This window comes from Callorhinus ursinus, unplaced genomic scaffold (genome assembly GCF_003265705.2).
Source record: "Callorhinus ursinus isolate GAN/ISIS: 27379988/994484 unplaced genomic scaffold, GSC_fseal_2.0 scaffold85, whole genome shotgun sequence".
In the NCBI taxonomy this organism is placed as follows: Eukaryota; Metazoa; Chordata; class Mammalia; order Carnivora; family Otariidae; genus Callorhinus; species Callorhinus ursinus.
In genome coordinates, this window is record NW_027397147.1 from 3,448,972 (window position 1) to 3,475,854 (window position 26,883).

General features: G+C 46.9%; 1 protein-coding gene across 1 annotated transcript in view; it reads right to left on the minus strand.

Annotated features, from left to right (window-relative positions):
- The window catches only part of ARHGAP17 (Rho GTPase activating protein 17), a 52,273-nt gene that overhangs the window by 11,597 nt on the left and 13,793 nt on the right, over window positions 1–26,883 (minus strand). The window contains exons 7-18 of the mRNA XM_025855440.2: window positions 25,340–25,451; window positions 22,921–22,989; window positions 22,680–22,761; window positions 17,750–17,877; window positions 16,043–16,154; window positions 15,397–15,478; window positions 13,045–13,125; window positions 11,142–11,255; window positions 9,700–9,791; window positions 7,622–7,778; window positions 5,725–5,955; window positions 3,295–3,458 (exon numbers count right to left, since the gene is read on the minus strand). Coding sequence (XP_025711225.1) covers window positions 3,295–3,458; window positions 5,725–5,955; window positions 7,622–7,778; window positions 9,700–9,791; window positions 11,142–11,255; window positions 13,045–13,125; window positions 15,397–15,478; window positions 16,043–16,154; window positions 17,750–17,877; window positions 22,680–22,761; window positions 22,921–22,989; window positions 25,340–25,451 — 1,424 coding nt within the window. The remainder of the gene's footprint in view (window positions 1–3,294; window positions 3,459–5,724; window positions 5,956–7,621; window positions 7,779–9,699; window positions 9,792–11,141; window positions 11,256–13,044; window positions 13,126–15,396; window positions 15,479–16,042; window positions 16,155–17,749; window positions 17,878–22,679; window positions 22,762–22,920; window positions 22,990–25,339; window positions 25,452–26,883) is intronic.

Genomic DNA, 26,883 nt, shown 5'->3' on the forward strand with positions numbered 1-26,883 from the left:
CATAAGCAACTTAAAAAGAGAAATGTCTAGCTTTCTATTCTGAGTGATATTAATTGTAAATTCCCACGGGATGAAAGCATTCCTGGCAGGAAAGGATGCCGAGGGAATTAGGAGAGGAGGCAGGAGAGTTGGGTGCCGGGGCCAGGGGAGAATGGTGGACCTCATCCAAGGCCACCTGTGAGCGTCTGGGGAGGCTGAGGCAGGGGCTGAAGGATCACACTCGTCCTCTGAGGCAGCCGGAGATCCGTGGTCTGAGGAAGCAGGAAAGCCCCCTAAGGTGGCCATAAGGAGAGCCTCAACCTGGAAGCAGGGTTATACCCAGAATCCAGGAAGAGAAGACCTAATTACCCTCCGGGATCAGCTGGGGCACAGATGAAGGTGATGGTGGCTCAGGAGAGAGGATCGCCTTAAGAAGGATCAAGTGGGGTCTGTAACCAAGCGGTGTCCCTGACTTTGCCTCCTTGCCTGTAACTTATAAAAATTCCACGCATATACGACCAGCTGATCTTTGACAGGGCACTGAGGATGTACAATGAGGAAAGGATGGTTTCTTCAACAGGTGGTGTCGGGAAAAGTGGACGTCCACAGGCAGAATAAAAGTGGACCCTTATCTTATACCATGAACAAAAGTCAACTCAAAATGGATTAAAGATTTAAACATAAGAGGGGCGCCTGGGTGGCTCAGTCGGTTAAGCATCTGCCTTCGGCTCAGGTCATGATCCGGGAGTTCCAGGATCGAGTCCCACATCAGGCTCCCTGCTCAGCGGGGAGTCTGCTTCTCCCTCTGCGCCCCCCCCCCCGGCTCATGTGTGCGCGCTCTCTCTCTTGCTCGCTCCCTCTCAGATAAATAAATAAAATCTTAAAAAAAAAAAGACTTAAACATAAGACCTGAGAATGTCAAGCTCCTTGAAGAAAATACAGGGGGGAAGGCTTCATGACATCGGAATTGGCAATGGTTTCCTGGATATGGCTCCGAAAGCACAGGCAACAGAAGAATGGACGTATGGGTCCACGTTAAACTACAAAGCTTCTGCACAGCAAAGGGAATGACTGACAGACGAAGAGGTAACCCACAGAATCGGGGAAAACAGTTGCAAACCATCTATCTGATAAGGGGTTAATTTCCAAAATATGTAAGGAACACCTACAACTCAATAGCAAAACAACTAATAACCTGATTTTAAAATAGGCTAAACACCTGAATGGACTTTTCTCCAAAGAAGTCATCCAGATGGCCAACAGGCACAGGAAAAGATGCTCAACATCACTCATCATCAGGGAAATGCAAATAAAAACCACAGTGAGACATCACCTCACCCCTATCAGAATGGCTACTATTAACAAAACCCCCAAAGACAACAAGTGTTGACGAAGATGTAGAGAAAATACAACCCTTGTGCACTGTTGGTGGGAATGCAAATTGGTGCAGTCGTTATGGAAAACAGTATAGAGGTTCCTCAAAAAACTAAAAACAGAACTACCATATGATCCAGCAAACCCACTTCTGGGTATTTAGCCAAAAGAACTGAAATCAGGATCTCAAAAAAATATTTGCATTCCTGTGGTCCCTGCGGCATTATTCATAATAGCCGAGATGTAGAAACAGCCTAAATGTCCATCGACGGATAATTGGATAAAAAAAAAAAATGGGGGCACTTGGGTGGCTCAGTCGTTAAGCATTTGCCTTCGGCTCAGGTCATGATCCCAGGGTTCTGGGATCGAGTCCCGAGTCGGGCTCCCTGCTCCGTGGGAAGCCTGCTTTTCCCTCTCCCACTCCCCCTGCTTGTGTTCCCTCTCTCGCTGTGTCTCTCTCTGTCAAAAAAAATAAATAAAATCTTTTAAAAAAACTGTGGGATATACGTGCAACAGCCTTAAAAAAGAAGGATATCCTGCCATATACAACATCATGGATGAAGCTAGAGGACATTACGCTAAGTGACATAAGGCAGTCACAATAAGACAAATACTGCGTGATTGCACTTATATGAAGTATCTAAAGCAGTCAAACCCACAGAGTCAGAGTGGAATGGTGGTTGCCAGGGCTAGAGAGAGGGTACTGGGGAGGGGCTAACGGAGAGCTGCAAGGCAACAGACATCAAGTTTCAGTTATGCAGGATGAGTAAGTTCTAGAGGTCTGCTGCACCACACTGTGCCTGTAGTACTCTTAGAGATTTAAGAGGGCAGATCTCATGGTAGGTCTTCTGACCCCAATAAAATTAAAAAAAAAAAAAAAAAAGAACCACAAGAAGATGCTGTGGGTCAGAATGTTCCAGAAGAGAAAAAATGGAATGCAGAAGTTCTAAAGAGGGAATGAGGGGCGCCTGGGTGGCTCAGTTTGTTAAGCGGCTGCCTTCAGCTCAGGTCATGATCTCTAGGTCCTGGGATCAAGCCCCACGTTGGGCTCCCTGCTCAGTGGGGAGCCTGTTTCTCCTTCTCCCTCTGGCTGCCACTCCCCCTGCTTGTGCTCTCTCTGACAAATAAATAAATAAAATCTTAAAAAAAAAAAAAAAGAGGGGATGAGCTTAGTGCATCCCAGGAGCAGAGAGCAGACCAGCACTGCTGAAGCTTGGTGAGAGAGGGGCGTGGTAAGTGTGGGGCCCAAAGGCAGGCCGGACCACACCGGCCCCACAGGGGAGGTCTGCACAGAAGCCATTGGAGGGAGAGTTTCAACAGAGAGAAGACACGATCTGCTGTGTTTTAGAGCAACCCCGCTAACTGCTGTGTGGAGGACGGTAGGGATATGGGTAGGAACCATTCAGATCATACAGCACTCAGGACCCAGAAAGCCCTGACCTCAATCTAGAGGTTACAGCGGCTTGCAGACCCGTAGAGCCTGGCTATGACAGAGGCTGTGGTGGCTTCCAAGCAGAGGGACGGCTTGGAATGCCAGATTCCTGGAAAACTGGGAGTGCTGTTTCCAAGAAACAACTTTTCGTTTGTTAGGCTTTGTGGCTTAAACATATTCTTAAATGCCTGCTTTTCTGCTATTATTTCATTTCCTTTTAATGATTTTGCTTTTAAACGACTGATTTTTCTGCCTGCCATTTTTTTTGAAGTTCTTTGTTTTTTTTTTTTTAAAGTAATCTCTACACCCAATGTGGGGCTTGAACTTGTGACTCTAAGATCAAGCGATGCATGCTCCTTCGACGAAGCCAGCAGGTGCCCCTCTGCTTGCCATTTTATAACAGACATGGAGATGATCTGTCAGAAAGCCTTGCAATGTGAATCCCTGTGCTAGCCGAAGGAAGTCTGCACATCCCTTCCTAAGGGGAAGGAGTAAAGGTGGCTACTTACCCCGGCGCAGAGTGTGCGGGCTAGGGCCAGCGGAATTGTGCCCCGGGCCAACGGAGAGCTGATGGGAGCCGGCCACCGTCTGTGCCTGGTTCTGGCCACTGGCCATCTGACTGCCATTTCTCCCTGGGGCAGGGGCAGGTGCAGAGTCCTTGGGTTTTGGCGGACTATGGAGAGCAGAAGTCAAGTTTGATGTCAGGCATTCCCCGAGAGAAAGCTAGTCAGCATGCTATCAAAATACCAAATTCCACCCAGAGTTTTCACCTCGGCAGGCAAGGAGGTGATCGGGAATTTTCAACAGTTCACACAGGGTCTGCAAACCCACTATTTATTTGCGGACACACAGGGCTAAATATTTCAGGAGATTCACTGCCTCAATTGTATTCCAGCTACTCTGTCACTCGAATATCACAAGAGACACCATTTCACAGCTACCAACAAGAAATTTCTAGTTTGAGGGGCGCCTGCGTGGCTCAGTTGTTAAGCGTCTGCCTTTGGCTCGGGTCATGATCCCAGGGTCCTGGGATCGAGCCCTGCATCGGGCTCCCTGCTCGGCGGGAAGTCTGCTTCTCCCTCTCCCACTCCTGCTGCTTGTGTTCCCTCTCTCGCTGTGTCTCTCTGTCAAATAAATAAAATCTTTAAAAAAAAAAAAAAGAAATTTCTAGTTTGCTTGTACTTAAATTGGGCAGTATGCTTTTTAGCATGAAAGGGCTTTCGGACTTCAAAAGAAAGAGATTTGACACACGCAGTGTACAAAACAAAGCAAAAGCTGTGGCAAGATACTAACACTGTAAATTATAAAGTGCTAGGTTATTATCAATCATTTGGACTTGAGGAAAGAGTAACCCTGAGACTCAATGATGGCTCACAGCCCGGAGCTGGTTAGCAGCAGGGTGGACAGAGATCAGAACTCGGGCCGATTCCTGGCTCAGAACTTTGTACACTAAGCTTTACAGCTTCATCTTGTCAGGGTCACTAAAGCATGAACACCATTCGTGAAGGTACACAAAATACCCACAGCACACAAAGAACAAAAGCAAATTGAGGACTGACACTCCATTTGTCCTTCTGCAGGGCATCCTAATTATTGTCTTAATGTGTTTGGCCTTGATTAAGCAACCTGAAGGCTACAGGTAAATGAAAATGTGTGCAAATACTTTTTTTTTTCCCTCAAACAAAAAAAATTAAAGCCAAAACAAAGACATGTGTGGAGCGTCAGTTTTGACAAGACAACAGGGAGCTTATGATGTGCCTAGGAAACCTTGGGAGGTGGAAGCCTTCGTGATTTTTAACCAAAATGTGAACTTCTGCAAATTCTGTGAGTCAAAAGGAACTCAGGAATATACAGAGCAGTCCAAATTCAGCTGTGAGGCTGGAATGAGATTTTTATCTCCTAAGCAGCTAGCCTCACATCCCACCAGGCACTCCTTCCCCATCCAGAGAAGCTGGATCCTTGTTCTATGCATTTATTTTACTTTATATGTGGTTATCTAGTGCTTTATAGATGGCCATGGTAGAGAAAAGGACAAGAAAAATCATAGCACATACTCTGTAGAGGGGTTCATCTGTTACAGCAGCTTCCAGTCCTGAACTATCTGACATAGCACCTGAAGTAGCCTCCAGTGGAGAAGTGAATTCATGCAGATTAGATGAAAATCTCAAGTTCAAAGGTACTCTTTCTTAAAGTTGCTGTATATTTATACCCCACTCCAGACAGCTAATCAAAAGGTTAAGCAACAAAAGAGCCTTTTAAGAAAGTCTATCATATTTTCTACCTTGTATTCACCTATCAATTTGCCTGTAAGACTGAAAGCTAGGGGTGGGGGAGGTCTCAGTCCACCAACTGTGTACTGCATCCGGCACTCAGTTATTCAGTAAATTTGATTAGATGGATGGATGGGTGGATGGATGGACGGATGGATGGATGGACAGACGGATGGATGGATGGATGGATGAATGGACAGATGGATGGATGGATGGACGGACAGACAGATGCATGGGTGGGTGCATGGGTGGGTAGATGGGTGGATGGGTGAGTGAATGAATACCACGAATACTCTCACTAAGTAACTTGCTACATTCAAGTGTTAACTACTTAGTGTGGAAGATGACAAAAGCAAATGGTAAATGAACACTGAGTGCTCATCAAACAGGGAAAAGAGGTTTACAGTACTGCTAGCCGCCTGTTGGCTTCTAGCACCAAAGCAGTATGGTAAAGAATGCAAACAAACGTTGCTTCTTTTGGACAACGGGAAAGGAAGCAAGCAATTTGCAGTCTTTTTTCCCATCCTTTGCCAACCAGAAGAGTGAAGGCAGATCTGGTTCACTCTCTGCTGAGCGATTCTGTGGGCATGGAGGCCATGCCTGCAGGCCAGCGCCTTCGAGAAGGGTGGGGCACGGAGCACCCGCTGCCAGCAGAAGCCGCCTTCTTACCTGTCGCCCGGGCTTGGCCCCTGCTCCAGTGTGCCCGCAGAGGAGGGGACCGTCCCACCCCCTGTGCTGCTTTCAGCCCTAGAGCTCTGGGGAGGGGGCTCTGGGCCTGCAGGAGCCAAGGTGCTGCCATCTGTGGGCGGGAGTGGCGGCTGGAAAGCCGGGGATATGTGCTTTCTAGTTAGAGTGCCACCCCGCCGGTGGGCCTGGAAGTCCATAAGCTTCACACCAAAGCTACACAGAAAGAAGAAACAGTCAACACAGCATGCAAGCCGACTATAGAGACAGAAGTCCATTGGTCCGCATGTGTTAAAACCCACGCACGGGGAGAGCCACCCGAGTTGCCCAGCATGCAGTGAGGCGGCAAGGACCAGACGAATGGTCACTGCTGTTACCAAGGCAAGCAGCTCAACCTGGCTTTAAACCTGAGCAAACCAACAGACCTGGTACTGATCAATGTCCTTTCTCAATTTGGGTGTGAACGGCTGAAAGCACACAGGCAGACCTCGTCCTGAGTGGGTGACATCGCGTTAGCGCACCTACCTGCCTACCACCCAACGGCCGCCTTGCGTCTGGGTGTTTGGGGGACGGGGTGGAGGCTGAGGGCAGCGTCAGGATGTCACACCGCACTCTGCCTCTACAGCTGAGGTGTACGAGCACTGGTGGGCGTGGATGCAAAGAATGTATCTGAGAGGATTCGTGACCCCGGAAAAATCTCATTGCTTTTGGGAAGGAGACGGTGGCTGGGGAATGGGGAGAAGGGAGATTCACTTTTCACGTAAGCCGACTGATGGATGAACTCTCAAGCTCTTCAGTTTGAAAAATAGAGACATGTGGCTCCCTGAGCTCGTGTGTGCTGGGTCAGCTGGCGGGGAGAATCCACCCCCGGAGATAACCGAGAATCGCTTCTTGCGTGCCAACCAGGGCCAGGACGCTGCATTTTGTGACTTCAAATACGTGAAGGCTAATTGTGCGGTGGCCAGTGTGTCATCAGGAAGCAGGACCTAATATGTGATCGGGGCTTCAGAGAAGTAAAACCTCTGCCCATAAGAAATGTGGGTTTCAGAGGAACAGACGGAAAGTAAAGCATGGGCCTTTGCTATGGATTAAAAAACAACAACAAAGCAAAAGGAAACAAAAAAATCAAAGCTCACTATAAGATTGGGCAATGAAAAGAAGAGCTTGTTGTTTAGTTGTAAAACCATGTCCAGTGATGTTATTCCGTCTGTGTGCGAAAAGCACGTTACTCCACAGGCCTCTCTAACTTGGCCTTATGGGTGAGCACAGTGGCATTTCATCATTCAGACTGAACAGGTTGGCCTCTGAGGGCATAAATCACAGACAGCCTTATTAAGTTTTGAAAATCCCACTAAAATCGCCTGTGGAGCATAGTATAGAGACCTAGGTCTCTCACTAAGTCCAAATACGGGAGTATCTCCAGCTGAACATCAGAGTCAGGGGCTGGCTTCCATTGAGGGGCTAAGTTATACCCAGAATGGGTCTCTCTGAAAACCAAATCCGACAACTCACTGTGAGAGGTGGGTTATTCTCTCATCTGTCCACAATATTTAACTTGCCCTTGCTTTTTCTCTCCTTTCCCCCCGTCAAGTATGTTTAGGTGGCTTTGTAGCATGAGTATGATGCTTATCACAGACCAAGTGAAGCTTGGATGCATATGGAACAAATGTGTACTGACAAGCTACAGAGCTGCCTTGTGGTCACGTTAACGTTTGGAATGAACTAGAGCAGAATTCCCGAAATATCTAGACCTAACGTCATGGGCGCGCCGTGGGGCACTCTCATACTACAGGCCCATTGAGGCAGTACCTGATACCAAGGGTTTAGTAATTCTTCTACATGACATCTGCTGTTGGAGGAAAGTGAACAGCTCTAAACACACCTCTCCTTCTTCACCAAGTCCCCTTCCATGACCGCCATGCTGGCAGGCCGCTTCCTCTCGAGGGTCCCTGAGTCAGAGTCATTTCCAGTGTGAGATGAGTGATTGGAATTTGGGGCGACGAGAGGCACGAATGCTTCCGATACGTTAAATTCCACCTCTGCAAGGAGAAAAAGAAACAAGCGTGCAGGCACACCTCAGAGATAAGGCAAGTTTGGTGGCAGACCACTGCAATAAGGCGAGGATCACGATTAAGCAAGTATTGTGATGAAGTGAACATCCCAATAAAATGAATTATCACAATAAAGCAAGTCAAATGACTCTTCTGGTTCCCCAGTGCACATAAAAGTTATGTTTACACTATGCTGCCCTGTGTCATAGCAGTATGTCTACAAACACAAGGCACATACCTTAATTAAAAAATACTTTATTGCTAAGAAATGCTAACCATCATCTGAGTTTTCAGTGAGTCCTAATCACCGATCACAGATCACTATAACCAATATAATAAGAATGAAAAAGTTTGAAATACTGCAAGAATTACCAAAATGGGACAGAGACATGAAATGAGCAAATGCTATTGCTAAAATGGCACCAATGGACACGCTCAAAGCAGGGTTGCCACCAACCTTCAACTTGTAAAATACTGCAGCATCTAGGAAGTGCCATAAAGCAAAGCGCCATCAAGTGAGGTCTGCCTGCACATGAGGCGTAGAGCATACGGGTGCAGGAGGCTTTAAAACTCCCATCAGCCCTCCCTGTTTCACAAGTGCAACTCCCTGCCCCCTCATCTTCTCAAGAATGGTTTGCCACACCAGGGGGAGGTAAAATGAGGAAACTAGAGATAAGGAGGGGGTGTGATTCAGAATATAAGTTACACAATTCCTCTGCCCTCTTCTTAAAAAAAAAAAATCAGGGAATATGGAAGAGGACAATAGCATGGATTACTAAAAAAAAAATGAAAGGTATTTACAGTTTGATATAAAATACAAGTAAAAGGCAACACCAACTCCATAATGCCTATAGAGTTTTTCTTTTCTTTTTTTAATAATTGTTTTATTGTTATGTTAATCACCATACATGACATCATTAGTCTTTGATGTAGTGTTCCGTGATTCATTGATTGTGCATAACACCCAGTGCTCCACACAGAATGTGCCCTCTTTAATACCCGTCACCAGGCTAACCCATCCCCCCAGCCCCCTCCCCTCTAGAACCCTCAGTTTGTGTTTCAGAGTGCCTATAGAGTTTTTCTAAGACTTGTTTTCCCAAAGAAATCTTGGGCAAAACGCCGGTATTCATTCATGCATCACGTACTTATTGAGAATCTACATGAGTGAGGTATGATTCTCGATGATGAGGGGACCCCGGGAAAGGAGAAACGAGCTTGCCCTGGGGTCATGGAGCTCACATTCCAGGGGAGGGGACAGCGGGGCCACAGGTCTGCACTCTCAAAGCTTGCCCTACCAATGCCCTCAAAGGGGGTCATGGGATCTCTGAGATCCCCAGGACTACAACAAACGTAGTCTGGAAACCTATCGCCTGTTGGCTGAAATCCTCTTTCTCTGACACGGCCAACTCCCACCTTCACAAAATGGCTCCAGTCAACCTATCCGGCTTCATCTTCCACCTTTCCAAAGACCCAGCTCTCTGCCTACAGAAACAAAAAGCCATTTTCTAAGCGGAAAACTGCATATTCAGTGTCACCCCTTCTATAAAGAAGTCCTGGTTCTTTGTGCCCAACATCTGAGTTTGTCGAACCATCTGCCCTTCCTTCTAACTCGCCATGTGTGATGGTATCTGTTTATGTGGCCTTCTCCAAGGGCCAGGCTCCTCCAGGGAAGACTGCATATCTCACCAGTAGACATACGGTGTCAATGGGTATTCACACTGGCTGAGTGGACAACTCCAGGGTGAAGTGAAACAAAGCGAAATACAAAATAATGTGGATGCCAATATGTCAAAGGTGAAACCAATCACATCCTCACGAAGGAGCTACTGAAGCATTTTCTTCTTTAAAGAATTTTTTATACCGTTATTGTGCTGCTTGGACGCACTATGAAATTGAAAATGTACGTTACCTTCAGGGAAGAACCAGTCAGCGTGCTGGATGATGGGCTCGATGACCGCAACCACGTGGACCGAGGTGGCTGCTGCCATTTCAGCCAGTGTTCTGTGAAGGACATTCACAAAGTTAGACCGCTTCCCCCAGGCAGCCTCTGATTTCTGCAGGTTGTGTCAGAGCAATTTAATTACTTTGTTATTAAAATATATATATATATATGTATTTATTTATTTTAGAGAGAGAGAGAGAGCACAAGTGGGAAGGGCAGAGGGAGAGAGAATCTCAAGCAGACTCCTTGCCAAGCATGGAGCCCAAGGCGGGGCTCGATCCCAGGACCCGGAGGTCATGACCTGAGCCAAAACCAAGAGTCCAATGCCTAACCGACTGCGCCACCCAGGTGCCCCCAATTGAATTACTTTAAAACAAGAAAATATTTAAGCACAAATGCAAAAACCGGATTCACGGGGCTCTGGCCTCAGCGTGTGGCAGTGATGCCCCAGGAGGAAAATCACCCCGACTCAGCTGTCACTCCTTAGTCTGCACCGTGTTAACAGCAAGTGAGCTGGTGAACAATGGTGTGTCCAAATGCTGATTTTAAGTTGGTTTCGAACAGATTTTATTTATTTATTTGAGAGAGAGAGAGCACATGAGTGGGGTGAGGGGCAGAGGGAGAGGGAGAAGCAGACTCCCTGCTGAGCAGGGACCCCCCCTCACCCCCACCCCCCACGTGGGACTCGATCCCAGCACCCCGGGATCATTATCTGAGCCCAAGGCCGATGCTTAAATGACTGAGCCACCCAGGCGCCCCCAAATTATCTTTTTAAATGCAGTCTGATCAACTCATTCTTCTGCTTAGAAACCTTGATGCCTCCCCAACCACTTATGACCCAAAATAAGTTCCAAAACCTCAGCGAGATATGAGGCCCTTCAGAACCTGGCTCTGGCTTCATAATCCTCTGGCACAGTCTCCTGGCCCCTGCGCTCAGGTTATACAAGACCATGTGACACCACCCCCACCTCCAAATTAGCCTTTGCTTATTTGGGTCACGCCTGCAGGGAGCTATTTATCCATCCAAGTACAACCTAAGTGCCTTTTCCTCTGCAGGGCTCTCCCGGCACTTCTCAGCCTAAGCGGTGTTCCTTCGGTAAGTACTGTGGCCATTGTACTTTATAATGTCTATAGCAGCACCCCCACGTGCACAGACATGTGTGTGGGGCTTTGTCATGGCCGTTCATCTGCCTGACTGCCCAAGGGCGGGGCCCTCTGAGGACTGTGCGCGTGACCAGCATCTGGGATGGGACCCAGCTCACAGCAGTGTTCCGAGAATGTCGGCTACGTGGAAAGACCAGGTTCAGAAGGGCAACTCTGGAAGTGCATCTTACCCGGGAACGGGGGTCTGTCCCCCGGCGGTGCAAAGGCGAGATTAAAATACCGTGATACGGGAAAAGCTCACTTACCCTTCAGTTTTGGCCCATAATAAGTTAGGGCCTAACACAATTGCAATGTTGCTGGGAGTCATTTTATTGACATCGCTGGTCTGAGCAAGCTTTGCAAGGAACTTGATTAAATACCTGGGGGAGAAAAGAGAAAGGAAAATATTTCCGGGAACAGCATCCTCCCGCCCCAGTGCTCAGCCCCAGGTTGCTCAGGTGCTAAGTGCAGAGTGGCGTTGAATCAGAATCTGGCTCAGGTTCTGTATCTTACAAAGTCCTGTGCTCTCTGTTTCAGACAACAGATTCCGTTAGGGGTTGGAAGAGGAAAACAGCTCACAAGAAAACCTCCACAATTCAATCCTTATCTGCTGTGTATTTCCAACCCATTTTTCCTTTATGCCCTATCTATCGACCCCTCAGTAAATTACAATCTGATTAACAGTGGGCTCGATATGTTTTAATACAAACATAAAAAAATACAAGCAGAGGGACATTGCTTAAAGGAAACTGTATGTGAAAATATTTTCTGTGGTAATTATAAAAATCTCCAATTTATCATATAGTTATAGTCTCTCCTATACCAGCACAGCACTATAAAAACAAAAAATTAAGAATAACTCCATTATCTATTAATAGGGTGCTGATTTAATAAAATATATCCATACAGCCATAAAAAATTGTCATGTACTGATATGGAAAAGTCTTCAGGATGTCTACTCAGCAAAGAAGGTGAAGAGAATGATGTATACAATATATACTATCATTTGGTTTCAAAATAAAAGGGAGGAGTGTGAGAGCAACAAATATATGTATCTGTGTATATGTGAGAGATTTTTCACTGGACACCTTTTGAATTCTGAACCATGGGAATGTGCTCCCTATTCAAAAAATAATTAGTCAAAATTATAAAGAGTAAAACAAACAAAATAAGAGACGAAATCCCAAATTACCAAGAACTGTAATTCTGTTTCCAACATAAGGCACGGAATAATCTAAGACTATGTGTAATTCCTAGCTGCGTGTGCTGAATGAAACAAAGAGGGATATTATAAATATTAACGTATTCGTTAAGGCAAAGTTGATATTTAAGGTGTCCAGAGGGAGTATTTAGCTTAGTTTAGTGGTAGAACCCGGGACTGAAATTAAAGGTCAGGTAACATGACAGAAATTTCACCAGTAGAATATTTGTCATTTTGGACCAAGTCCTCTTATAAAATTTTCTTTGGTTTTCAATACTTTGGGCTTCTTCTCTTTATGCTTCTTCAAAGTCACATTTTAGGTCAAAAGGAAAATGGAGGTGAAATTCTAGAAATGTATTCCCCGGTAAATTTTCTTAGAAACAGTAATTCCACAAAGCAATACCTAATCTCCAGTTCTAGACATTTCATTTAATAGGATGATTTATGCTCTATTAAAAATAAATTATATAGCATATATAAAAGCTATTGCAGAAAATAGAATTGTTGATTAATTTTTTCCTTTTACATACTGGACAATTTATTTTATTTTTTTAAATTTATTTAAGTAAGTTCTATGCCCAATGTAGGGCTTGAGCTCACAACCCTGAGATCAAGAGTTATAGGCTCTACTGACTGAGTCAGACAGGAGACCCCCATACTGGACAATTTAGACTCCAAATCCATCACGCAGTCAAGCCAACTCTCCATGAGAACTTTCTCCTAGTAGCTGCAGTGGTAAACTGACCAGGGGACTTAGCTGTCAGTGCAGACGTGATGCGGATGCATCACACGGTGATATGCGTCACAATAACATACATCGAATCCCATTCCCAGCAACCCCCAGTCCTCTCCAAAGCACTTGTTTAGTGTGCTTGGACTGAGTGACCTCTGCTCCACATGGCACCATTCTTCGTTCCAGAGTCACTGTGGCTTGATGGCGTAATTTGCAGGATGCCGGTCATACATACCTAAAGTTAACAAAATTTTGCGGTGGCAACTTTTGACATGTTCTCCATAAATCCTGAAGTTTTTTGTCTTGATCCTGTACACTGAGGGAAAAAAAAAAAACCAAACCTGTATTCATAACCCTCCATTAAGACACATCATTAGTAACCCCTGAGTTAATAACAGGCTATATTAACAGCGATGCCTTCATTGACAGAGAAAACATGGCTGGAAAACGGGATGGATTTGGAAGTAAATACATTTGGAGTCAAATACCAACTAAATCTTTCACTCTGAGCAGTGAGTTAGCCTTGCCAAGACTCGGTCTCCTGATGTGCCCGCCTGGGGATAAGAATGTTGATTCTGGGGATGCCTGGGCGGCTCAGTCAGTTAGGAGTCTGCCCTTCGGCTCAGGTCATAATCCCAGGGTCCCTGGGATCGAGTCCCGCATCGGGCTCCCTGCTCAGCGGGGAGCCTGCTTCTCCCTCTGCCTGCTGCTCCCCCTGCTTGTGCTCTCTCTCTCAGATAAATAAATAAAATCTAAAAAAAAAAAAAAAAAGTTGAGTTTGCCAAGTGATGGGGAGGTTCCAGAGGCATAACCTTAGAAACCACCTGTGCCAATAGCTGGCACAGAGGAGACAAGACACCGCTGAAAATTCTGTCTAGGAAGGTGCCTATCTCCATGAGCGGCTTGCTGGCGCCCAGATCCCTTGCTGGCCCAGCCGCAGGTGAGCTGGCCAAGCTCCCGGGCACCCAGACCCCTGAGCCTTTCCCTGCCCTTAACTCTGCTCAAAGGCTCCAGGCCCAGGAGCCCTTTCCTGTCGTGAAGCAATCGCAGGGGCTCTTCTGCTCTACGGCTTCCACATGCAAACTTCCATCGACAAAAGAGGGCCAGGTGAGGTCAGTCATCGCTGCCCGCCGGCAGGAGAGGGCATTAGCAGTTGCCCACACAGTACACCTCTGGACCTAAAACGTCCTCCACAACTGGACCCATCTGGAGTGACAGGTAGGGGGTAAACATAATTATACGTTAGAGGCCAGTCGATGTGCCACTGGGATCCTGACATTTCTCACGTAAGGAGAATCAAGACATCCATAAACAGATACCTGCTTCGAAGAGTGTATTTTCTCACTGGAACAATGCTGGGAGTCTCGGAGCTGGAGACGAATCAAGGTGCAGAAGTGGAGCAGGCTACCCAATAGAGGAGACCCTGAATGCTCTCCTACTCGACGCTGCTGGTGAGCTCTGTTTATTCAGCCCCAGAAACATGGACGCTGACAACAGGATGGGCCGCACGCAGGCTCTAAGGATATGACTGTGACTACGAGTGTACTCTGACTTTTTTTGTTTTTTTTTAAGATTTTACTTATTTGTCAGAGAGAGAGAGAGAGAGAGAGCACAGTGGGAGGAGCGGCAGGCTGATGCGAGACTCGATCCCAGAACCCCAGGATCATGACCTGAGCCGAAGGCAGACACTCAACTGACTGAGCCACCCAGGCGCCCCTTACTCTGACTTTAAAAACCTTACCAACCGGGGCAGAGCCACCTGCCACTGAGGCCTAACTGATCAGACCCCGCAGCCTGTCTGCTGGGAACGGGTGACAGGGGAAGGGTAGGAGGGGAAGGGAGATCTGTTCCTCCTCCCTTTAGGGCTGAGGAATTAGGCCCCTGCGGGAGGAAGTGAGTCAGAACCATGAGACACAAGCTAACAAGGAGGCAGCCTGGCTGGCCAGAGAGAAGCCTCTGGGACTTGGTGGACAAGGCTGCCAACAGCTCCTAGACACATGGAAGCCGGGGGTGGGCAGAAGGCGCAAAGGACAGAGACACAGTCTTTGGGGCAGAGAGGTCTGGGTCTGAATTCCCGCTCTGCCAATTACTTGCTGTTCCCTGGGCCCCGTGCCTCCCCCAGCCTCAGTTTCCATGTCTGGAAAATGAGGTTAACCACATCTGTCATTTATGTCATTGATCATGGATGATAGGAGGTAACGGGTATCAAGATTAGTATAGTGAGCACACAGTAAGCGTTAACAACCATTACTAGTACCATCAACACTGTATTACTGCACAGCTGAGTTTCCCCACGGCTCACCAGGCACATCGCCGCTGGTCAGTATGACACCTGTCCCCAGGGCCCACTACATGTCTTCATCCATATACATCATGCAAATTGAAGCCAATGCCTAAGTGCTGACTCTCCCACACTAATAATACTCAATATTCTCACCCGACACTTAAGAACTGAGGCACATATTATTTAACACGTGTGCTATTTTAATGTTATTTTATGACCCCTGAGAGTAAAATGATTCACAAAGGGGACGTAATATCCCATCATTACCTTTAACTTTGAAAACTCAGTGTTCTTTAAACTTACCTTGCAACTTGTGTCCATTCTTCATACAGATTAAAAGTCATCAAAGGTTCAGGCAGTTCCCGTAAATAGGACTTTAAAGCACCTGAAATTGTTAACACTCACTTTGAGTATGTCAAGGGGTAGGCCTGGGAATCTCAGGACATATGATTTTTTACAAATTGAAATGATCTCAATTACAACCTGCCAAGAATATCTAGAACAATCTATGAATCAGCGGGAGTGGTTAGAGCATGGAGTGTTCCTAAAACAAATTCTGGCCCTTGCAAAATAGATTGACGGGTCAGTAGAAAATAAAATTAGCTTCAAAGTCACCTTCTAATGGACATCATTTCCCCAGGCAGATCTAGACTGTGAAGGAGAAAGAAGGGAAGGAAATACAAGCAGGTCTCCAAATATCTGGGTTATAAGCTACCTTCACCTTTACTTAATAATCAGGAAAACAAAGAAAGCCCCCCAAATAGGAAATGGGGTGTATGTGTGTGTGTACCCTTATGCAGTTTTATTTGTCATTTCAGTTTGTCCAATTAAACCTATATAGGGAGACCATTTCAGTTTTCTCTGAATCTGAAAATGAACATTGGATTTTTAACTGGTGATCTGTGTGAGACAGGACCCACCCTCCTGAGGGCGACTCCTTGCAGCTCACCTGCGACAGCATGGGGGTCAGAGTAGAACTCATCCAGGTGAGAAGTAGAACAGTCTAAAGCAGCTTTCAGTTTCTTTAACTTGGAGGCCCCAGCCCCAATTCGGAAAAGGCCCTAAAGACAACAAAAAGCCATGAGCATCAGGTTCAAGTTGTGGGCTTTATGCTGAGCAGCAGTACACACCTGATGGAAGAGGCTTCCGTCCCGGCCTGACTCCCACACCCCTCATCTCTGAGGGCGGGCGACCGGAAGGACAACAGGACCAAGCACACGGCAGGGGGGCAGACAGACAGGCAGAGGGCGGTTCATTCCTGATCGCTGTGGGCTCTTGCCCTGTCCCGTTGCTAAATTATCTGTGCCTACCTATTAGAAATCAATTTAAATGCAATATTTTATACTTCCACAAGGTTGACTGCTATAGATTTTCTAAATTTAGAATTTTTTTTAAGTGGCATCTCATGAAAAATTGTTAGACTAGGTGGCTTGTCACTTTCACTGCCCTAAAAGTTACTTAGAGAAGAACACATGAAGGTCAAGCGAGAAAGGCAGGACTATGAAGACACTGGTCCAGGAGTTAAAAGATGTAGGTTTTAAGCAAAATTAACCTAGGCAGGGTTTCTCCATCTCAGTAATACTGACATTTCAGGCTAGATAATTCTTCGTTGTGGAGGCTGTCCTGTGCATTCTGAGATGTTAAGCAGCAACCCTGGTCTCTACCCACTAGAGCAGTAGCAAACCCACCTCCAAAACTGTGACAATCAAAACTGTCTCCAGACTTTGCCAAACATCTCCCGAAGGGGACAAAATTGGCCTTGGCTGAGCAGCTCTGATCTCGGCTACTAGAAGCTGGGGCCACATCAATGGGAGACAGGGCAGTGACTGGAAACAAACACAAGGAGGGCTTCTGGGCTGTTCCTTGATCTGGGTGCTGATCACACAGGTGGGTTCAGTTTGTGGAAACTTATCAAGCTGTTCACTTATGATACATACATTTTCTATGTACATTATACTTCAATAAGGTTTTTAAAAGGGGAAAAAAAAAGACTTGGCATTTGATTTTGATTGCCCCCTACCATGAACTCATTCACTTACTGATGTGAGGAGTAACAAGACCTGCTCTGCTTGGTTTGTGAGGTTTTGGGGAGTAAGGATTTTATAAAATAAGTATGTAAATACCCCCACCAAAATGCATAGTACTACCCAAATGTAAGATTCTGCTAAAGCTCACAGAAGCTCTGGTCCATTTAGTACATCTTGAAATTCAATGTCACAGGGGCGCCTGGGTGGCTCAGTCTGTTAAGCATCTGCCTTTGGCTCAGGTCATGATCCCAGGGTCCTGGGATGGAGTCCTGCATCGGGCTCCCTGCTCCATGGGGAGCCTGCTTCTCCCTCTGCCTTTGCCTCCCTCTCTCCGTTTCTCATGAATAAATAAATAAAATCTTGTAAAAAAATTTTTTTAAATGAAATTCAATGTCACAAATCACAACCAGAGTCGAAAACGAAACAATCAAGTGGGGCAAAAGAAAGTCAGAGTGTACCGCAAGCAGGAAAGGGAAATGTTCCGTGAAACTCATTTCATTCACAGTGTCTGTTCCGGGTATAGTGTGCAGGGTCCCCCTTTAAAATGTGGGTCACGGCGACCGAAGCTGGGAAGCCGTCAGTGTGCGCAGTGCAGATGGCGGCCCGCGGGGCCCCCGAGCACCGCTCACCTCCTCCTTCATGCCGGTCTCCAGGAGCAGCATGACGCAGGCTTCGATGGGGAGTGCGATCTCACGGCCGCTCCGCTTCAGGTGTTCTTCCAAAGGCGTCCCGAAGGCTGGCTTTTCCGCCCACTTATCTAGAGCAGCAAACCATCCATCAGGCACCCAGCGATCTCACAGCATCATTGGGGAGGTTTTTTCTCCCCAAACTAACAAAGGGGTTTTTTTTTTTTTTTTTTTTAGCAGACTGGCAGTTGAGGCTTTGGGAAAAGGGGAAGCATCTGTTCTTTTTGCTTTGGTTATTTACCATGTACTAGAGCAAGAGTAGGTCCCAGGCTGGGGGGTTACTTGCGGAACAGAGCCCTGAATGCCCTCCAGGGCGAGCTGCCCAGCAGAAGGCGCAATGGGGCTCCTGCACGGGACAGGTGGGCTGCCTGGCGCTACCCCGAGCATTCGTCTGAGCATACTGATTTCACTGGAAGGAAATTTACTCTTGCCATGCAAAGTGGCACCGGCCTTCTATCTCCAGGACAAGAAATAGACTCCTTCCATGTGAAAAAGGAAACAACTTCTCAAGATTTTAAACACAAGCCAAGCATCATCACACAAGACCGGAAGATGGCCGATGTGAACTCATATGAAACGCAATGTCTCCATGACATGCCGTGCTTCCGAATGCTGTTGCCCCAGCCAGCTCCTGAACGTTCTGAGTAGGAAACCACGCAGTATCTGCAGCCCCAAAGCAGCTGAGGCTGAAGCTTGTGCCAGCAATAAAGTGATCGTTTATGTTATTTTGGGGTCACATACTCTGCTTCATTCCACAAGAGATGTGAGGCAGCTTAGCAGGAGCCCACACAATTCAGCAGTGAAATGCAAACAAGAATTTCACGAATTCCATTAGAACGAGAAGTGTTTGGTTGGGTTTGAGCCACCGGTGGGTGCGTACAGATCTCGTGCTGCCTGAGATGCTCATAGACATAGAAGAGGGGAAACTGGTCAGTGGAAGCTACTCTGCTGAGCAACACTTAGGCCCTTCCAGTGATGGGAAGGGTTCATGTCCTTCTCAGCACCGTCAATGGGGTTAACGTTGTGCAGCGACTTTGCTATTCGAACCTTGGGTTCAAAGCAGGCAGGAGGACTCTAATGTCCCCCTTACCCTTGGCTACACAGAAGAGCAGGGACAGGCCCCATTGCATGATCTGCACACAGGGGAAGGAAGAGAGAACCCCCCAGGTCCATGGAGCTGGGAGCTTGTACAAGGTTAAAATCGGTGGAAAGAGCAAGTGGGGTCCAGGTCGAAGAGGGGTGAGGGCAAGGGAGGCAGGTGCCCTCCTTGTCTCTGGTCCTGACCCCGGGCCCGGCCCCGGCCCGTGTAATTCCTGGGAGCAAGAGCATCTGGGGGTCTGACCCTTCTCAGAAGACAGAACTCTGTGACAGTCCTCTCAGAGGCCAGTCCTTCCCCTGCATTTGTCCCTTTTATCTAAATGATTCTCAACACAAGCAGAAAATGGCCATGAGAACCCTCCCCTGGGGGGTACATCAGAACACTCAGGAGAGTTCTTCAAATGGCACCTGCCATCACTACCGCCACATGCCTGACCCCATGGCGGCAAGAGCCAGGCATTCTTTGAACCCCCACTGGAACTTTCTGGGAAACGCTTGACAGTGTGCCCCACCCCTGACCTTGGAGTAACATTGGCAGAGGGCGGATGTGAGAACCTGCCATCTAGACAACTCCTGAGCCAAACTGCCCAAAGGACGCTGGCGTCTCCAACAACGGACCTGCTAAGTGCCGGGCACTGCAGCAGCATCCCAAGTTCACAGAGACTCCCCACCCTTCTAACTGGGAAGAAAAGACAAGACATACACGTGAACATACAACAGTCATTAACAAACGACAAGATATGTTTGCTAAGTCGTGGCCGGAAAATGGTACAGATCAGGGTCGCAGATGCGGGTACCCACAGGGACCAAGGAGGCCCCTGAGGTGCTGAGTCAGGCTAGGGGCAAGGGGTCCACCGAAAGGTAGTCCCCTGCCCCCCCACTCCTCAGTGCCCAAAGACCTGTGTCGCCAGACTTTCGTGACTTTCAAGAGAAGCCAGAAATCAGATTGTTATGTGAAGGCGTCTGGTGTTTAAATGATGGCAAAATTTTTTGAAAAATGAGATATAGCTGTTTGCGACTTCTGGCGCAGAACACAGACACTAGGGCGACTCGGGAGACAGTGTTTGCTGTTGGCTTCAAGGAGGGGAGCTGTGGGTTCTGAATGAAACAAACCAGGAAGAAGGGCTGAGAAAAGACCAGGGATCTTGAGTCTCAGAATTTACACTTGATTCCATAGCTCTTACCCAAGGTGACGAGGGCCCAGAGAAGGTAGGACGGTGTGGGTGGAGCAGAAGGCCCAGCAGAGGGCAGAAGGGACAGACCCCAGCTACAGGGTATGGGGAAGGAGGAAGGACAAGAAGCCTCCAAGGTCAAGCCTGGATGGTTTGGAGGGAGGTGGCGTCCAGGAGACATGGAGGAAGGAGAAAAGGGCAGCTGGTTTTGGGGTAAGGGCGGCTTACTTTCTGGGATGCGTGGAGTTTCAGGGGACAGCTGGAGGAGTCTCTGAGGGAACCAGCAGTGAGGTGGTTGTGAGGGTGAAGACACGGGTGACATGGGGGCTGGCGCCAGGAGGGGGCTCTGGGGAGTGCACAGCCCTACCGATGAAAGACAATCAGGTGCAATGAGGGGCACACATTCCATCAAGGAAGAGACAGCCCAAGGGACATCAGATGCCAGGATCCGACAATTAAGAGCCTCTGGTCCACTGGGAACTGCAGTATTTTTTTTACTCTTAATAGAAGCGTGACTGGGAGCAGAAGTGAGACTGCACAGTGTGAAGGGGGGGCCGGCGGAAACAAGTCATTCAGAGAGCCTACGAGAACAGAGGAGGATGAGACTAACAGGACACCATGCTGCAGATAGGCAGGTACCAAGTCCGGTCAGCTGCCACCGTGCATGTGAGATAGGGGTGCACAGGGGCGTGGCAGCTGTGGGGTCAAGGTTTTTTTTTTTTTTTCCTACTGTAAGGATGCTCTGAGTCTTTCTGAAAACAGAAGAAAAAGGAAGAGGAAGACAGGAACTAAGACAACAGGGAGATGGGAGGACAGGCAAGAGGTGGAAGGGATTGAATCCCAAGGCTTGGCAACCTTGGAGAGAAAGATGGATCACATTTCCTTTGCTGGGTTTCTGCTCCCGCACACCTGCTTCTTGTTCCCTCCTCAGCCTCCTCCCTGCCCTGTCACTTGCTGACATACTTCTCTACGGAAAATAGCCTTGGGAAAAACATAGTTAAAAAAAAATAACTCGGGGAAAATATAGTTAAAAAAAAAAAAAGTCCACAGGGTACTTGGGTGGCTTATTCGGTTAAGCATCTGCCTTTGGCTTAGGTTTTGATCTCAGGGTCCTGGGATCGAGCCCCGCATCGGGCTCTCTGCTCCGCGGGGAGCCTGCTTCTCTTTCTCCCTCTGCCCCTCACCCCTCTCGTGCTCTCTCTCTCAAATAAATCAATAAAATCTTAAAAAAAAAAAAAAGTCCTGCTCACGAAACCCAATCTTCTCTCTTCTTTTATGCTTGTTAGTCAGCTCCAAACCAGACTTTAATTCATTCAAAGGCTAAGATGATGATGGTTCCTATTTTGTCCTACACATGGCCAGGCACACGGTATGTATCCCACAGACACACGCTCTTGGCACTTGGAACTTGCCCGGCAGGAGCCTGCCCCCTGCAAGGCTGAATGCTGGCCACAGCTTCACTCCTTTGCACTGTGACTCGACCTCGTCATCCACCAACAAGGAGATTAGATCACTTAGGAAAGCGAAGGCAGCTCATCCTAGGAAGAGTCAATCAGACGCATTTACTCAAGATGGCCGAAGATCTGCCTATGCAGGTGGGTCAAGATAGAGAATTTTCTAATTCTATCATCCAAAACCTTTCAGGCACAAAGCCAGAAGCTGTTGGGACCTCCTCAAACTGAGAGAAGTGACATTCTTGAGGATGCCAGTGTGTGTGTACACCCCCAACACACACATTCCACACACACACCTGCCGACTCGCATTCCAGATCACGGAGTCGCCACACTCAGCACCTGGCTTGATCCTCTTCAGCTCAAGACCAAAGGTTCTGCAGGGAGAAACCTAAGCTCCCAATGTGGGGTCTACAGAAGCTAAAGAGTACGATAGGGCCAAAGAAGACAGAGCAACGTCTGCCTCAACTGTGTTTGCTGATCTCTGCTGGGAGATGCTCTGACAGCAAATCAGAGAATTGGGAGTCAAAAGCTTTAATGTGCAGGTAAAACTAAGCCTCAGGAGAAAGCTCAGTGCACTCACGACTTGTGGGTGAAGTTGGCTGAGAGCCTGAGTACGGTGGGCAGAGTGTGAGTGCTAGGAACCAGAGCCTCGTAGGACCGCAAGGAAGAGGGGGAAGGAGTGGTCATGGCCTTATGATTCAGTCATGCCGACGAGGGGCTAGCAAGCATTGCCTTCTAAAATTCCTTTTCGAAGGTCCACAATATTCTCCCCAGAATGTATGCTCTTGGAATCACAGGGTCAGAATTAAACCCAAGGGACCGAGTAACTGACTTGGAAGAAGAGAAGACAGGAAGACACGTACAGGCACCAGCCCCCCTCGCCCCGCACCACCAAGGGTCCAGCTTCCTCTTCAACTGAAGATGTCAGAAGAGCTGCGAATGTCCCATTAGTAGGTTAATTTGGGTTTGGAAGAAATTAGAGAATGTGGCAAGGAAGATGAAATTACGCTGGGAGATAGTAGTCTCCTAGGCAGAGAGGCGTTATCCAGAGGAGATGCATGCAAAGGAGTCAGGGGGTAAGAAGAACAGAGGCGGAAGTGGCAGAGGCTTAGGAAAAGGGGCATCAGCCAGCACGCAGGTTACATTACCTTGATGGGCTCGCATTTCGGGAAGGGCCTTTTCTAAGACTGCTAATGCTTTTCTATGGTAATCTGCTTGGGCTTCTAATAACTGAGAACAGACCCACATTCAAAAACAAAAGTAACGTTAGCATCAGATGGACACACACACAATGGCTGAGCAAAACCAAAAATGAAATCTTTTGCAAAAAAAGCTAAAACAACTCAATTTTTACAATGCTTTCATATTTTGGCAAGGCGAGGGGCTTACCGTAACAAAGAATTTGCCATACTCCCCTTCTTTGGCCATAAAGTTGTACATATCTGCTGCAAGTTGATCCTGGTGAGTGGAAGAGAAAACAGGTCACTGAAGAAGATGGAATCTGAGAATTAATATCCATGGGCTCTTAGAGCAAAATGTCACAGAAAGAGCCACGGATTAAATGTCCATCAACTCGTGGGGCGCCTGGGTGGTTCAGTCGGTAAAGCGGCTGCCTTCAGCTCAGGTCATGATCCCGGGTCCTGGGATCGAGTCCCACATTGGGCTCCCTGCTCAGCAGGGAGTCTGCTTCTCCCTCTGCCTCTGCCCCTCCCCCATTTCATGCATGTGCACTCTCATTCTCTCTCAAAAAAAATAAAATCTTAAAAAAAATAAATGTCCATCAACTGGGATGACAAAAAAAAATAAATAAGGAAGGTTATTAGGGGAACGATGAGGAGGATATCCAAGATATATGGGTAATATTCCTTATCAAGAAGTGACGTATAGAGCATTACTTATGCTATGTTACCATCGGTGTAAAAATAGGGGAGAAAGAAATATTTTATTTTTACTGCCACATGTGTATCAAAATATATAAATAAAAACTTGAAAAATAAATTTAAAAAAAAGGAAGAGAAAAGGCCTGGCATAAGTGGAGCTCAGTAGTGTATGGAAAGACTAGAGTACTTGTGTTTTGCATTGGCTCTGGCACTGGGAAAGTAAAAACATTTCCCTGGATTTTACAAACACAGATCTGCCTTCATGAGGCTCTGAAGTTTGATGGCCTTGAGGGGCGCCTGGGTGGCTCAGTTGGTTAAGTGTCTGACTTCGGCTCAGGTCATGATCTCAGGGTCTCGGATTTGAGCCCCACATTGAGCTACCAGCTCAGTGGGGAGTCTGCTTCTCCCTCTCTCTCTGCCCCTCCTCCCTGCTCATTCTCTCTCCCTCTCTCTCTCTCTCAAATAAATAAATAAAAATCTTAAAAAAAAATGGCCTCAAACTGGTAATACTCTCTGGGGAGAATCACTCCCAATACCTAAGAGTCCCATAGACAAAGTCTCTCTTAAAATGAGCTCACAATACAAAATTGCAAAACATATGATACAAAATTGCAAAACACAGTAGGCAACGATCGATCATGAAGCAAACTCCCACCACTCTCACAGAGGAAACAGAATTACCAGACTGTTACTATAAGTATATATAAAATGATTAAATATTAAAAAAGAAATAGGCACTAGGAAAACAATAATGCACTATCAACAAAGGCTAACTTGGAAGAATTAGAACTGAAATATACAGTAAATGAAATTCAAACCTCGATGTTAGTTATGTAGTAGATGAGACCTAACTAAAGAGAAAATCAGGGAAAAAGAACGTAGATCCCTGGGAATTACCCAAAAGTTAGCCTAAAGAAAGAGACAGAAACTATTTTCACAAGTTTTCACCATCTGAAGATTTTTTTTTTTTATTTGACAGAGACACAGTGAGAGAGGGAACACAAGCAGGGGGAGTGGGAGAGGGAGAAGCAGGCCTCCCGAGGAGCAGGGAGCCCGACGCGGGGCTCCATCCCAAGACCCTGGGATCATGACCTGAGCCAAAGGCAGATGCTTAACGACTGAGCCACCCCAGGCACCCAGGTTTCACCATTTGAAATGAGAAGCTATGGCATGGAAGTTGAGAGAAGACACATCAGCCAGTTCAGACTCCTAAGGCCTCTGCCAAATTTATGTCTGATGAGTAGCCGATAGCGGAGATCCAGGTTAGACTGGATCTAAGGAAAGCTATGTAAATGACACTAGTAAAGTTACGACTCTTCTGAACAGGAATAAGCCGCTATGAAACTGATCAGAAGCATTTATCTGATATCATTTTTTTAAATACAAAGGCTATGTATGGCATGACTTTGTGAGTTCAGTTTTAATTCCTACCCACTATACACTATATTATTTTAAACAAGTCATTTTACTGCAGTTAACTGATCTTCAAGTTCACTAACTTGTTTTTTTTTTTTTAAGATTTTATTTATTTATTTGAGAGAGAGAGAATGAGAGACAGAGAGCACGAGAGGGAAGAGGGTCAGAGGGAGAAGCAGACTCCCTGCTGAGCAGGAAGCCCGACGTGGGACTCGATCCCGGGACTCCAGGATCATGACCTGAGCCGAAGGCAGTCACTTAACCAACTGAGCCACCCAGGCGCCCTCTACTTGAATTTTTTTTAAAGGATGTTTTATTCTGATGATAAAGTAATGCAGGGTCTTAGAAAATAGAGAAAGAAGAAGAAACTAAAACCCACGTTTCCTATCATTCAGAGTATTCTGATAGGACTTGTGTAAAACGCTAAATAATCTGCAGTATTTGGCCTTTCATCTGTCATTTGCAGGAACCAGACTGATGCAACCCACATATTTATCAGGTAAGTCTTATACCTTGCACAGTTCTACTTTATTTCCAGCTTCATCCATCTCTTCCTTTAGGGTATCTATTTTTGATGGAAGCCCCTGGAAGTTGGTTCCTGAAGATTTGTGAGCCTGGTTCCACCTGCAAAACATGGGGACAACCAGCATCTGAGAACCAGCTGCACATTCTCAACCTTGTAGAGTCAAGGCCCTCAGGGAGACAGACTCTTTCTCCAGAACAGATTCTACCTGGGATAGGCTGCATACCTGGGATGTCAGCCTCCCCTGAGTTTATCCTCCAGGAATGGAAGCGAGCAAAAGGAGCCAGGAGCTCCCCACCATGCCAGGACTCTCGCTCTGAGAGTCTACCACATCTTTTCTCACACACGCCCCACTGCTGGAAATCATGCCGTGAAACCCCTTTCCCGTAGTGTCCAATCGTGGTACCCTTGCCATGAAACACCCCTGCGCTTTTCTGCTTTGGCCTGGAATGTCCCTGTGCCACTGGGAGTCAGTCCCACTCGGGTTCCTATGACTCTTCCTGCTACCAGCCTCATCCGAGATTACTTCCAGCGAGTGAAACCTAGAACTTCGGTCAAGCAGCTAGCAATCCATAGCTAGGAAAGCGCTTGTAGAATTAAAAACAGTTGTTACAATTAATATTCTAAAGACCAAATTTATAGCAAATCTGAAGCCTCATGTGGAATATTTACATTCCCTTTACAGTATGTCAGAAGGACTGAAAAAAAGGTTATACATAGCAAGAGTAGGGGAGTACAGGGGGGGATAATAATCTAAAACAATTTCTGTGTGCTTTGACCTTTTCTTTGAGTATGGATTATGTCTGCTATTCTGGAAAGTTCCAGCAATGTAAATGTAAACATGGATATTGCAGAGATGAAAACCCATGCTAGCAACTCATCAAGCTTCCCAGCTGCTGCACTGCCTCCCCGACCCCCCCACCCCACCGCCAAACGGTATGCTCTGACTTCTCTCCAGTTCCTGAGGTGAGGCACTCCTCCAAAGCGGGGCTTCGGCGAGTCTGCCAAGGCTAAGCTTGGCGATGCTATGTAGTGTGGACAGAGCATGGACTTCGGAGTCGGACATGCTCGGGTTTAAAGCCTGGCTCTCCCGTCACTAGCTGTGTGACTTTGGGCAATGACTCAAGCTCTCTGTGCCTTAGTAATCTCATCTGTAGAACGAAGATAACAAACACGGTCTGCCTTGCAGAATCATCATAAGGAATCAGAGAGAGAACAAATATATATATATATGCATGCGTATGTGTGTGCAGATAATATCTGCCATATAATGGATTCCTACTTAGAAAATAAGCAGTAATTAGTCATTAGCTGTGATCAGCTTCCTCCAGGGAAGAGCCACAGGAATAAGAAAAGAAGAAATATTCCACTGTTTGTTTCTCTAATACCTGCTTTGATTGGTTAAATGAACAAGACCATGAATGCAGATCAAGAATCCGTGTTGAAATCCCCTCCAGGATACATGTACTGTAGATGTAAAATTTCTGGCAGATAAGCATCTATAATGTCACTCAACCAACTCCAGTGAGGGAG